This window comes from Narcine bancroftii, chromosome 9, assembly GCF_036971445.1.
Source record: "Narcine bancroftii isolate sNarBan1 chromosome 9, sNarBan1.hap1, whole genome shotgun sequence".
Lineage (NCBI taxonomy): Eukaryota > Metazoa > Chordata > Chondrichthyes > Torpediniformes > Narcinidae > Narcine > Narcine bancroftii.
Window position 1 is genome coordinate 17,298,212 of NC_091477.1, and position 14,282 is coordinate 17,312,493.

The following is a 14,282-nucleotide window of genomic DNA, read 5'->3' on the forward strand; positions in this document are numbered from 1 at the left end:
TCCCCACCCTCAAGAATGTTCTGGGATTGTCATTATTTTATGGGTTTACTAGTTTAACCAAAGTTTAAAGGTTAAATTACTGACAAAGTTCACACCTTATTGATAAATTTATTCATCCAGCCAAAATAGTCAATTGGTACACAAGCATAAGAGTTTTAAAGAATTCAAATGAATGTCCTTAATCATACAGTACTGGTCATTGAGATAAAATGTTGCCAATAATGTGGTCCTCTGTTGTTCATTGGTCATTGTATCAATATGGTGCTTCACAGTAAGAGTTTGCCTTGTCTCTGTTTCTCGTTATCTACTATCTATATAATAGTGCTGGAGTTTGGCCATTTAGGAAAAGCTCGCTAGTGCAGTCAAAGCTAACATTTTTTTTTAATTTTTTATTTTTCACACCATAAATCACATTAGCCATGATACACACTTTTTCCTTTTCACACATATACAGTGACATTTTCTCCCCCCACCTCCCTCCCCACCCCCCCACCCCCTCCTCCCATCCATTTAAGGTATACAATCCTTGCCCTCCCACGCAGCAAATTTGTGATCTTCTGTGCTATTGACTAATTTTTTTTTTCTCTTCACACCACAGGGGAAACCGGAATAGGCAAATCTACTTTAATGAACACATTGTTCAACACAATGTTTGAAAGTGATGAGGCAACTCACTATGAATCTGGTGTTTGCTTAAAGCCACAAAGTTACTGCTTGAATGAGACCGATGTAGATCTTAAACTGACAGTCGTTAATACAGTGGGATTTGGTGACCAAGTTAATAAAGAGGAAAGGTAAGTCCTTGAAATATCCTTGATATGTACCACCCACACCTTCCTTAAATTAACCTCTCCAATTTCGCCTACTCCCTTCAAAAGGCTCTTTTGAACCCCTCATCCTGCTAATTGTTACACACATAAACCTTGTTAACAAACTCTTCGACCTCACTTAAGTCACTTACTTCCATCCAGGCTTCAAGTGTGCAAGTTTTTATGAAGAGCAGTATTTTTTTTAAGGCTGGAACGAACAGCCATGGATGGGTTTTGTATGATTAATGTAGAATGCTAAATCAATTGATCAGAAGTCTAACTTTCCTGATATGTATGGCCAGGCAGTGCAAAAAAATACAATCGGTATCACCTTGTCCAAAATTTCAGTCTACAAAGAAGGGAAGAAAGGTTATGGAAGACATCCATGAGGTTATATTCTCCCTGAGCTGTCTTTGAACTTTGGTTCTTTTTAAGTTTCACAAGATTTTAAAAAGAACTTTGAACACATTTCATTTACAAAAACAAAATGAATATGTCAGCACAATCTTCAGTTTTATTTCTATGACTGAGAAATAATCATCAAAGCTGCAACTGAGAAGAGAACAAATTACTGTATGGGGAAAGAAGAAAATGTAACATTTATTGACAGAGGATACTGAATAATGTAGTGTGGTAATTCTCCGAAAGTTATTGCAATGTTGATGTCAAAAAATAGTTGGAATACTTTTCAATGGATCATTTGCCTTTCAAAAGAATAAAGCAGATTCAATCTTTCACATGAACTTATGGAGATTGTAAAAGATTTTCTTATTTCCAAGTCGGTGTATGAGCAATGTAAGATATTTTATTTTTTATTTTTCAGCTATAAACCGATTGTTGACTACATTGACATGCAGTTTGAGAATTACCTACAGGAGGAGTTGAAGATTAGGCGCTCACTACATGATTTTCACGACTCAAGAATTCATGTCTGCCTCTACTTCATCGCTCCAACCGGTCATTGCCTTAAATCATTGGATTTAGTGACAATGAAAAAACTGGACAGCAAGGTAGCAATCAAATGTAAAATACTTCAAATACAATAAGTCCTGAAGAAAAATGTGAACTAAAATGTGTATGGACAGTGAAACCAAATGAAGCCTGAATTGCAATGAAAGGTTGTTTGCCTGAAATGCTTATTCCATGGATGTTGCCTACCTTGAATATTTTCAGGATTTTCTGTTTTTAAAGTACTGTATCAAAGATATTATTCCCCTGGGTAAAGGGTTCTTATTATCTCTTTGCAAGATGTGAAAACTTTAATGTGCTTTTTTTTCTTAAATTGTTTATAAAATATATGTGATGGAAGCTTCCATATTTTTATGAAGGTAATTTGCAATATCATTCTTTTCCACTGGATAGGCCATGTTTATTGCTTATATTGTGCATCCATTCAGAACTCCATGTAGTTAGTCACACTCCTATTGCACATCATTGCTACTTCAATCACCTCTAAGTGGTGATATTGCAGGCTGGTGCTATCTTTTCCATTTAATTCTTTCAATCCCCTCTTCCTCCCACCCCTCCACCCTCTCCCATTTCCAGTCATGTTTAAGTAGAATAATCTCTCCACTCCTGTGAATTTATTCACATATTTAGAATGAGAGAGAGGCAGCACATGTAGATTTTGTATAATGACATCAAAATTAATGCAGCAACGTGTGCTTCTGGTGAAACAGGTCCAGACATTTTTCTTTTTGTCTAAGTTATATTTTCTCCTATAAAACATTTCTGAGATATTCATTTTCAGTTCCTTTTTAAATTTAAGATTGCAAGTTTATATCTGTCTGACTCCATGATCAAAAGTTGAATTTGGCATCAGAGGAAGAATGATTGACCTGATGAAATGCCTCATTGTGACATTAGTGTGTATTGTGAGTCCAAGTTTTGCCCTGGTTTTAGTATTAGTGAGTGATTCAGGAAGAGTGCTCCCACCAAACATTGACTTTTGTGCTATAGAGAAAGGGAATGTGGAATACTCCGTGTGCTAAACCGTATCTGTGAAGAGGAAAAACAGTTAATATTTTAGGTTGACGCTCTTTTTTCTGTTCCAGACTAAAAAAAATTTAAAACTGTGTGCTTTAAGTTGCAGAGAGTGGGTGGGTGAGAGAAAACAGAGGAGGGTTTGTATGCTACACTGTTGTTTACCAAAATGGCTGAATGTATTGAATGCCAGGAATTGTGTGCAAAAAGTCAGCTCAATAGTGGATGTCCCGAGATGGTTCTTTCCTAATATCACAAAATTAAAATGAGACTTCCTTCACATAAACAATACCATTGAGATTTGTGTCCATTGATAATGGTATTTGTCACTCTTTGTTCAATGATCAATTAGAACTTGAAAATTTGTCATTGTTTTTTTTAATCAGGAATAGCTGTGAAAAGCATTTATTCCAAATGTTGCAACTCTAGCTGCTTTGCCTCTAGAGCAGAAACAAAGTGGAGAATAATAGTTTAAGTACTCATATGAAAATCAATAGTAATGGCAATTTAATCTTTTCAAATACATGTGTTAGGAACATTTATCAAAAGGGTCATCTGCAAGTGTGGTGCACTCAATGTTCATTTACTTATAGCTTAATCATAATAAGGTTGTCCAGATGTCTCATCTCGATTTTCTTTTGCAATTTTAGGTAAATATTATTCCTATTATAGCCAAAGCAGATACAATTTCAAAAAGTGAGTTGCACAAATTTAAGTTAAAAATAATGAGTGAACTGGTCAGCAATGGTGTGCAAATATACCAGTTCCCAACGGATGACGATGCAGTAGCAGAGATCAACTCCCCAATGAATGTAAGTACTATAACTTCCTAAAGGAACTTGCTGGTCTTTGATCTGTTTTCTCTTTGCTGAAAGATGAGATTTGTAGGAATAGGTATTGAACCAGAATGGGCTTTTTTCTGCTCCCACCTGAATTCACCCATCTCCTGCTAATTTGTTCCAACCTATGCCCTCTTATTTGTGCATCTGCCTGACTTTTGGCACTCCTGAGGAAGGGCTCAGGCCCGAAACGTTGACTGCCTTTTGCTTTCCATGGATGATGTTTTGTGTACTACACTACACCTCAGCTTCTGCAGATTTCTTGCTTGCTTCCATATTTGTATTGTTGCCCAATGACTAATGAAGTAGAAATGCCACCCGTGTAATCAGAAGCTGGTATTGCAAATGAGTGTAAAAGCAAAATAATGAAACTGTTTGATTAAATACAACTTCAGAGTTTTTGAGCTATTTCTTTTATTGTTCAGCAACATAAAAACAAATCTTCAATTGCAATTAAAACTTTGCATGCCATTGTGTCAGAATGATTTCCTATCAATATAGTCTACATGGAAATCAGTTAACATGAATTAATGATATTTTGAGATTTCATAGTATTAGGGTGAAGCTTAATGGTTTCTATACAGATCTGCATTGTCTTCCTTCAGGCTCATCTCCCGTTTGCAGTTGTCGGCAGTATGGAAGCAGTCAAAGTGGGAAATAAAATGGTGAAAGCTCGTCAGTACCCGTGGGGTATTGTTCAGGGTAGGTGGAGGTTTTATAAACTGACGTGAAGTTGTGTTTTAAATGATACACATGATGTAGTTCTCTGAGAAGAGCAACAAGGGATGCTTGGAAGTAAGTTGGTACAGTCGCTATTATTTGTTGGTCTCTTGTGTTTTTATGAAAATGGAACTTGAATGTTAATGGGAATCATTCACAATTTGTGTTTCTGTTGTGAAATCCTGTCCAAAAGATCTGGGGACAAATATTTTTTTCCACTTATGCAATGAGTTAATCTAAGTGGAAATGATTTACTACTTCGGTGGGGAGTCTTCGTCGAATGGGCCATCTCATGTACTATGTTCAGTCTACTGCTTGGTTAATAGCTCTGCAAAACGTTTTATTCCTTAATGTTAACTTTTTTTAGCAAAAGATCACCATTAAAGTATTTTTACATATATTAGTAATGGGAGGTAGACTTAGATACACTTATTCTTTTAATAGTTGAAAATGAAAACCATTGTGACTTTGTGAAGCTGCGGGAAATGCTGATTCGAGTTAATATGGAAGATCTGAGGGAACAAACACATACAAGACATTACGAGTTGTATCGGCGATGCAAACTAGAGGAGATGGGATTCAAAGACACCGACCCAGACAGCAAACCATTCAGGTCAGAAGATCCACATCAGTATTTAAAGAAAAATTATAAAGTCATGTGACTTGTATGGTGGAAATGTTTATTTATCAAAGTGCAATGGAGGTCAGTAGGAGTTCTTTTCACATCTGCAATGGTAACCTTTGCTACGCTGAATAAACAGAAAATTTGAACAAATGTAAATACCTTGATGGCTCAAGTATAAAGACCATAAGACATAGGAGCAGAAATAAGCTATTCAGCCCATTGAATCTGCCCCACTATTCAACAATGAGCCGATCCACTCAGCCCCACTGCCCAGCCTTCTCCCCATGACCTTTGATGCCCTGGCTAATCAAGAACCTCTGTCTTGAGCCCCTTTCACACTTGCCAGTAATTCCAGGAATCGAACACCAATCGGCCTTTAAAGTGGTGTGTGAAAGCAAAACCTACTCAATGCCGACATCGGATTACGTCATCTCACGCCGGGGATTGACGGCCTCAACTCCTGATACAATCACCGGCATCTGCAGACGCTGGCATCTAGATCAGGCAAGTGTGAAACTGGCAGCCACATTGCAGGCTCTTCCTATTAAAGGTAGAACTTTCAAACTGCCCTGTGAGTGGGGTGCTAACCGGGAAAATTGCCTGGTTAACCCCATTTTGCAAGGCAGCTTGAAAGCGCTTACTCACTGCTTTTTCACTGAACACAACTCATCCCTGGGGATAGGAGAATCTACCCTCAACCAGAAACGGGTGACTTTCTGCTGTCCTTTTTTCACTGGTTTGATTGGCATGCCAGCATCAGCTGAAGCTGGTGATATGGGTCAAGGTCATCAATCCCCGGTGTGATCTTATGTCATTTGATGATTGAGTGGCAATTGTTTTCTCTTTCCACTGGACCCTGTCCCCATTAATTCCTGGGACAAGGTACCAGTGGAAAATGGGCTTTGTAACCTTTCTCTATAACTGCTAATGTTTCCATCACCATAATTATCCAGTTCTCTTGAATGCCACAGTGGAATCTGACTTCTGTAGCCAGGATATTCTAGATTTTGGATGTTGTGTACATTTTAAAAAGAAAACTCTTTCCTTGTGTCATTTTACTTTGTACTGTGACTAGTCCCCTCCCCTGTACAATGGGAATAGCCTCCCAATATCTACTCTGTGCAAATCTCTAATGACTTTATATAATTTTATGGAACCTTTCATAAGCTAATTTAAAAAAACACTCCTAGTCTCTCCAAACTCATCTTTGTAACTGTTGGTACAGCTCCTAGGAACCATTCTCACAAGTTTCTTCAGGTCCTCACATTTCCCTCCTATGAACCCACCAGCGTTGTATGCAATACGAGTGAGACAGGTGCAGTCTTTTGTAAAGATTCAGGTTTATTGTCAGAGTATGTACATGACATCGCACGCAACCCCAAAATTCCTTTCTCCTGCAGGCATTGCAGTATCACCACTAATTGGTAGTGTAAAAAATAAACTGTACACAGCATAAAACATGTAAACAAATAAATAACTGTAAACAAACTGTGCAATACAGAGAGAACAAAAAGAAAATCAATAAAGCGGACAAGTAGGGGTCCTTAAATGAGTCTCTGATTGAGTTTGTCATTGAGGAGACTGATGGCGGAGGGGGGTGGGGGGGGGTAGCAGCTGACCCTGAACCTGGTGGTGCGAGTCTTGTGGTTCACAGCGAGAACAGTCTGTGTGCTGGGTGGTGAGGGTCTCTGATGATTGCTGCTGCTCTCCGATGGCAGCGTTCCCTGTAGATATTCTCAATAGTGGGGAGGGTTTTTACCCACAATGTCATGGGCTGTGCCAACTACCTTTTGGAGGGCTTTACGCTCAGGGGTATTGATGTTTCCATAGCATACCGTGATGCAGCCAGTCAGCACTTTATACCACACCTTTGCCAGTGTTTCTCATACCAAACTTACTCCTTACTTTTATGCTCCATTCTTTGTTGATAAGACCCAGAATCATGCATTTCTCATGAGCCACTTCCAGAACAGACCTACCACTGTCAATAATTCCTCTGCTCCTTCACCCCTTCTAGAGTAATCCATTATTCAATATTATCTCTCCAAATCATGGGTTGTTTTTTCCCCAGTATTAAATTTCTTCTGCTAGATGGCTGCCAGAATTGTCTTGATTTATTAATTATTTAATTGTGGTATCCTGCTGCATTATCCTCTTCAAAGTTCACAACAGTGGTGTATTTTATAACTTGCCCAAATTTAGAAATTGTGGCTTACATCGCCATGACTAGGTTAATGGTGGTAGATTTCTGGGGGGGGAGAAAAAGCAACATTAATCCTTGGCAAGTGCCACAATTAATCTTTCTCCAACCTAGAAGATTAACCATTCACCACAACCCTTGTGGCTTGATACATGGCCCACTTCACACCCATGGTCTCAGTGTTCCTTTTCACTTCACTTTTGCTGATGCCTGTGATTAAAAACCTTTTACAATTCATGAACACTGTGTTGACTGCACAATGCTTATCAGTTCTGTGTAAATCTAGCAAATTGGTTAAGCAGGATTTCTCCATTAACAAATCTAATGTTTTCTTTAATCTGAAGGCCAAGTAGCAAGCTGAAAAGTAGTTGACGTTGGCAAAACTTCCTGATTTTTAAAAATCTACTTAATTATGTTTGTCAGATTGAAAAGGCTGGGATATATTTTTATTGCCTTGTTTGTATATCACTGTTCGTTTTCTATTACATGGTGGCCTGTAAATTTGATCATTCCTGATAATTTGACCGCTGTGAACATAGTGACCTGTGGGCCTTTCTCTTGTGGGCTTTGTTTTCCTATTCAGCCCCAGCATATGTTTCCATTCTGCACAACTTTGCATTGCTTGCAAGTCCCTGGGAACAGAGTACAAATTGATTTTTTTTAAAAATGCAGATTCTGCGAACAAATAAAATTATTAACAGAAATGTTTCCATCAGTTATTGATAGTGGATGTCTGAGGATAAGATTCGCTGTTTGGGCTAAAACAAAGACAGTTTAGCTATGCACCTGGCTCTCTTTCAAATTTTTTGAATGCTTTGTGCAAATGCAAAAATCAAAACTGAAATGTATTCCTTTCTTTTCATCAATGTCCCACACAATGGCACCTACATAATTCAGCTGGTTTCAAACTGATTCCATACAATTTGCTGAAAGCTGATTTTAGAGTTGATCGATATTTTGTTGTGTGTTCAGCCTTCAGGAAACCTATGAAGCTAAAAGGAATGAATTTATGAGTGAACTGCAGAAAAAGGAGGAGGAGATGAGGCAAATGTTTGTCACAAGAGTTAAAGAAACTGAGAACGACCTGAAAGAGAAGGAAAAGGAGGTGAGTCCTTTTTCTAGGAATTGGTCATGGATCATCAACTATTTTGGAGAAGCCACAAAGTATGTGGAGCAAAATTTACTCTCTGGTGACGACAGAGTAAGGATGTATCCGGAGTTGCCTTTCGTTTCTCATTTGGTTTCACTGACAAGTAGTTACAATTATTTCATGGCATCGACCAAAGACATTTTTGTCACTTTTTTTTAAAAAAGTGATGCTGTGAATCTTAAATAAAAATTACACAGTTAAAGTTTTGGGTTGAAGATTCTTTATCAGTTCTGATGTGAGGTCACTGATCTGAAATGATGACTGTTTCTCTGTCCACCCACTGTGTCCTTGCAATATTTTTTGTTCTACAACAATGTCCTTCAGCTTCCTCTTGATACTCAACCCTGATATCAAGAAGAAGGTGATCCTGCTATGGATTATACAGATGGATTAAAAAAAAACACACAGCTGGAGAAACTCAGCAGGCCAGTCAGTGTTCTTTATGTATCAGAGGTAAAGACACATAACCAGTGTTTTCAGCAAGTGATATTGGGGTGGTGGTTTAAAGATCTAAAGAAAGTGGCAACATAAATGGATAAATTCATTTTTCACGTTGTACCTTGTTGAAGAGTGGAAGGGCTCTTGCGAGCAATCCCCCCAGGTCCATTCTAATATTCCTTCATACAGATGTAGGAGAAGATCAAGAACACAATTACAAAGTGTAGAGTTGCAATGAATAAACAATTAGTACAAAGGAGATGTGTGGCACACCTGCCTTCATTGTTTGAGCTGTTGTGTGTAAAAGTTGGCAAGTCATGCTATAACAATATAAATCTTTTGGTTAGGCCATGTTTGGAGTATTGTTTGCAGTACTGGTGGCTACAACACAGAAAGGATATGGAGGCCTTGAAGAGGGTGCAGAAGAGGTTAAACAGGATGTTGCCTGGATTAGAGAGTATTAACTATAAGGAGAGAGTGGACAAATGTGAACTTTTTTTTCTGGAGCATCAAAGGGGGATGGAAACATGATGGTAGAGGCAGTTCCCGAGTTGAAAACGTATGGTTTATGAACAACCCGTAGTTACGAACTGACAAGCCAGCCCAAATGAGAATGACTTTTACTTCTGGTTTAAGCATTGGCTCGCTGCCCAGTTGATTGTCAGGCAACTGGTGACACGCATCTGCTGTCAGGCTACATTGCATGTGGCTTGGGCAAAGTAGCGGGCGGGCAAGGGGACGAGCAGCCCAAGGGAGGGCGGGGGAGAAGAAGAAGCAGCAGCTTGGGACATCTCTTGTACTGTCACAGCTCAGCATGGGGTTGCCGCTCAGCCCCGCCAAATGGCAACCCAGCCTTAAAGGGCTATTGTGCCACTGTGGGGGGGGGGGGGGTGAGTGAGGAGTGAGTGAAGGAGCCAGGCGCAGATAGGAAGGAGCAAAGATGTGGGAGGGCCATGGGCCTGGGAGCACTGCTGTTGTGTACAGTGCTGTACTATTACTTGGTATTCTTATCATGCACAGCAATATTATGTTTGATGTTTCAGTGTATTGGGAAGTGTTTATATGCTTATAAAAGTAAAAATATATACTATATACGTAGATAAACATTGGACTAACTGACGCTAAATAAGAACTGTATGTACCTGTTCTGACTTGCATACATATTCAAATTAAAGACAGCCCTAGGTAACAGAACTCATTTTTAACCCGGGGACTTCCTGTATATAAAAAAAAACTATGAGAGGCATAGGTAGATGGTCCCAAGGTGGGAAACTTTAAAGGAGATTTTTAAGATTTTTTTTTTTACACACATGGTGTCTGGAATGGACTGCCATGGGAAGATAACAGTGTTTAAAATGAATTTAGACAGATACATGGCTAAGCAATGAATGAAGGGATGTTGACCATGTGCAGATTAAGCAGGCATGGACATTGTGGACCAAAGGAACTGTTCCTGTGTTCTCTTTTATGTTCTGTTAATTCATCTGCCTATATCGGAACTTTGGACCTGAATTTGGAAGTACAGAATCTTCTGGGATTATAGATTCTGATCCAGAACATCTTAATCTATTAAACAAAGCACAATATATTTGTATTTTAAAAATAAGTATCATTTATTTTGTCTGAATGACCTACCTGATTTTATAATGTGGCTTTCATGGAAATACTTAATCCATAAATTTCCCTGGTAACAAGGAAAATGAGCATTGTAAAGAGCATCTAGAATTAAAATTTTAACCAACATATTGGCCTGCTTGTATGTACACTGAAAATAATAAATATAGAAATTTTGCATTCAGATATGTTGGAGGATCAGTCTGTATTTTTGATATTGGAAGGACAAATGTATTTTAAATGTAACTCTTATTTTTTTACCAGTAAAACTTCTGGTATCTAGCATCCATGGGGATTGGAAGATTCCGGATAAGTGTATTTTCCAGTTGCGTGAGAGTGCTCTTACAACGCCTAACTACTATACCTGCATTAGGAATAAACAGTTCAAAAGACAAAACAAAAACTGTACTATACTTACATTGAACAAACTTCACTTGCATGAATATATAAAAACTAAGCATTTCACTTTATTTTCAGTTACATTCTTTGAAATTATTTAACCGTGGCTGCATCTGCAGGTTTCTCTCCCACCACAGAGTCACCTGAAAGACGAACAATAACATTATAGATAATTAACCCCCTCCCTCAAGTTTACAGATAAAGCCTCTGACTTGAACAACACTTACTAATTAGGAATAAGGAGAAACTTTAAGAGAGTCATCCCAATGGCGAGCAGCATCAACCAGCTCTTCATCCTGGGCGATGCCATTGCTGTTTCACATGACTTTATTCAAACTGCTGCTTTGAGCAAAGCTCGACCAAGGCCCTCCACTGGCTGAATATTTGCTCCCATCTTCACCAAAGATTTGTGTATTACTTCAGAGAATATTTACTTTTACAATTTTTAAACTTGCAAATGTTTTACTTATTATTTTATTCTTATTTATTTATTTTCTTCTATTTTACTTGCCGATTGCTTGAGGCAGCAGTTGCTTGAATTCCAGATACCATGGGTTTTACTGTAATAGATATTGTTTGCCTCATTCCTCGTGGCTTTTGTTACAGCTTCATCAGCAGTTTGATCAACTGAAGAGAACACACCAGGAAGAGAAGAAAAAGCTGGAGGAGAAGCGACGTGAATTGGAAGAAGAGATGAATGCGTTTAATCGACGGAGAATGGCAAGCCAGTCGCTGCAGGGACAATCTTTCCAGGCTACAGGACAGCAGCCAGTCAAAAAAGACAAAGATAGAAAAAAGTAAGCTGGTTTAACTAGCTCTCAGTGGCTAATTGCAAGTGCCTTCTTGCAGCAGTCATTGATTACTAAAGCTTTACCTTGGCTGATTTATATTTATAATTCATTCCACACTGTGACATGCATGAAATATTCCACGAATGAGTAAACTGACCTCTATGAAACTTGTCTAAATCTGCCCAAGGTATAAAACCTCTTTTCTCTAATGCTATCAGCCTATCTTCCAGGTCAATGATGGCCAATGCTTTAGCTGATCTTATAATCTGTATTTCTCTGACCTATGAGGTTAGTCATGGAACCATGGAAGTTCAGGGATAAAGAAATAATGAACCACAGCATGGTTGTTTTCCATGGGAGTAAATGGGCAGCATGTAAATTAAAAATGTAGTTACATAGCAAGTGGTTGATAGTGATCCAAGTTGCCTTTTGGAAATTGCAAAACAAGTCACATCATCAATTAGCAGGTTTTACTCATCATGTTCATAACTTGTAAAGCCAGACAAATGTTATAAACCTGTGAGAGCTGGCTCTTCATGGCATAGGATTTCTGTTGGAGGGTCGATTCAGTCATGATAAATTATCACCTCATTTGCAGTACGCTCAAGTTCGGTTGCTCACAAACAAGTTGCAATCTTTTTTTGTAACCTTAAATTTCCTTTTGTGACTCCTCCACAAGTGAAGTAGAAATTAGAATGTTTGAAATAACCTGATGGTTGCAACATTAATTCAAGTCAGCATCCACATTTTATTGTCTGGCCAGGATATAATAATAAAGGAATGGTAATGGACACAAAATTAGTAACAATTGCCATAAAACATTGTTGTGTTTGTGCCATCTATATATTTAAAAAATCTATCCCTAAGTGTCTATATTTGTTCATCAAAATATTCAGGCATTGTTTTGCTGACAGTTTGTGGCTAATTATTTAGGCAGAGCTTGCAAAATATGGATATTTCTATTGGCCTGATTTTGCCTGAGAATCGGAGATCTTTCAGTGTTGACGCTGAACAGGAATTCCTTTGTATTTCAAATGATTTGTTGGCATTAATGTGGATCAAAGTCACAGTATGTAGGTGGTACCCTTGTGTTACGCGGTCTTTTGGAAAGTAGATTTCCAAAACAAACTTTCTTGTTGGAAGAAAGAGAACCAATAGCAGGAATGCGAACGTAGCTCAACCCATAGCACAGCCATGGAACTCTAAAGAGTTGTCTTATAAGTGAAGGACCTGGGCACCTGGTGGAGAGTGGCTAAGGAAGACCCATATGGAGAACAAAAGAGCAATACTGGCAATAGAATGAGGAAGAGCATATTACTTGGTCCTCAAATATTTGTGATGTATAAGGGAAGCTAAAATGAATGGTTATTGGATAATGGGATGCCATGTTACTGGAGGAGAAAAGATTGTTTTCCACCATTCACTTTTCAATTGGTCTAAGTGCCTCTGAGCTTTTTATATATTTTAAACAGGTTTTGAAATTATATATATATATATATATATATATATATATATATATTTGTATATTAATCTTGTGCATAAGCTGCCTTTGGGATGATATTTTGTGTGTAAATATTTCTTGAAGTGAGGCATTTATCCTTTCAAATTCATTCAAATAGCTACAGTAAGGCTTCAGCTGGTGGCACTTTTTGCAATCTGGGCACTGGTCTTTGGAACTACATCTGAAGTCTCTGGAAAAAGAACTACATCAGGAAAAATTGCATAATTTGCATTAACCTTTCTTGAAATAATCTATGCAACGTCAATTCACACTGTTCAGACCTCATCTCTATCAGCACAGCCGAAGTGCCTATATATTTTTCAAGTCTACCATTCCTTGCAACAGCATGTTTCACATTTTCACCACCTTCTTGTGCAAAGACTATTCTTAATTCCCCAACATAGAAATAAAATAATGCCAGATATACTCAGCAGGTCAGGTAGTATCTAAAGAAGAAATACAGCATTAATATTCCTGTTAATGTTAATTTCTCTCTCTGCAGATGCTGCCTGACATGCTGAGATTTTCTGTCTTTTTTCATTTCATTTCATATTTCCAATGTCTGCAGTTTTTTAAACTTATGAATTCTATGATTTCTTGGTACAAGTTTTGTTGATGGCATCTAGTTTTACCCTCTTCAAAAGATTGTCAACTTCAAGACTTCCTATAGATTTCTATAAAATCACACCTCACCCTTCATTTTTCGTGACTTGATGTCATCCTTTCCTGGCACTGAAACACTGGAGGTCAGATTTCCTTAGACTTGTGAAAGCCTTTCTACCACTTTCTGCAAGTCACAGTTCAGGAGTGCGAGGGAAGACTCTGCTGAAGGAATGCTATTGCAATAATATTTGCCATCGTCGAACCAAAGAGGCTCACTTGTTTGGCATCCTAAAGATTTTCTTGCTCCACTAATGCAATATGTTGAAGTGAGTACCATCTGCAATATCCACTGCAGTTACTCACCCAGATTACTTTGATGGCATCTCTTACATTGAAATTTCTACCATTTTAAAAAGAACCAGGGGAACAAACATAATAAAAACATTGTAGCGTGAATAAAAGCTCTCAGGGTTAGAGGGAGAACAAATGCTTTTATTAGCTTATAATTATGGGTTGGGTTTCACAGTAGTCTTCAGAAGGGTTCTGGATTTAGGTGGGAAACCAGGGATATGTGTGAGCAGATGGGGGCAGAGCCAACCATCAGCACCAC

The 14,282-nt window shown here is 38.2% G+C and overlaps 1 protein-coding gene across 1 annotated transcript in view; it reads left to right on the forward strand.

Moving 5' to 3' along the window:
• LOC138743234 (septin-8-A-like) overlaps positions 1 to 14,282 on the forward strand; it is a 76,235-nt gene that overhangs the window by 56,513 nt on the left and 5,440 nt on the right. Inside the window, exons 6-12 of the mRNA XM_069898206.1 lie at positions 599 to 794; positions 1,633 to 1,819; positions 3,443 to 3,604; positions 4,237 to 4,333; positions 4,796 to 4,964; positions 8,149 to 8,281; positions 11,384 to 11,574. Of these exons, the coding sequence (XP_069754307.1) occupies positions 599 to 794; positions 1,633 to 1,819; positions 3,443 to 3,604; positions 4,237 to 4,333; positions 4,796 to 4,964; positions 8,149 to 8,281; positions 11,384 to 11,574 (1,135 nt within the window). The remainder of the gene's footprint in view (positions 1 to 598; positions 795 to 1,632; positions 1,820 to 3,442; positions 3,605 to 4,236; positions 4,334 to 4,795; positions 4,965 to 8,148; positions 8,282 to 11,383; positions 11,575 to 14,282) is intronic.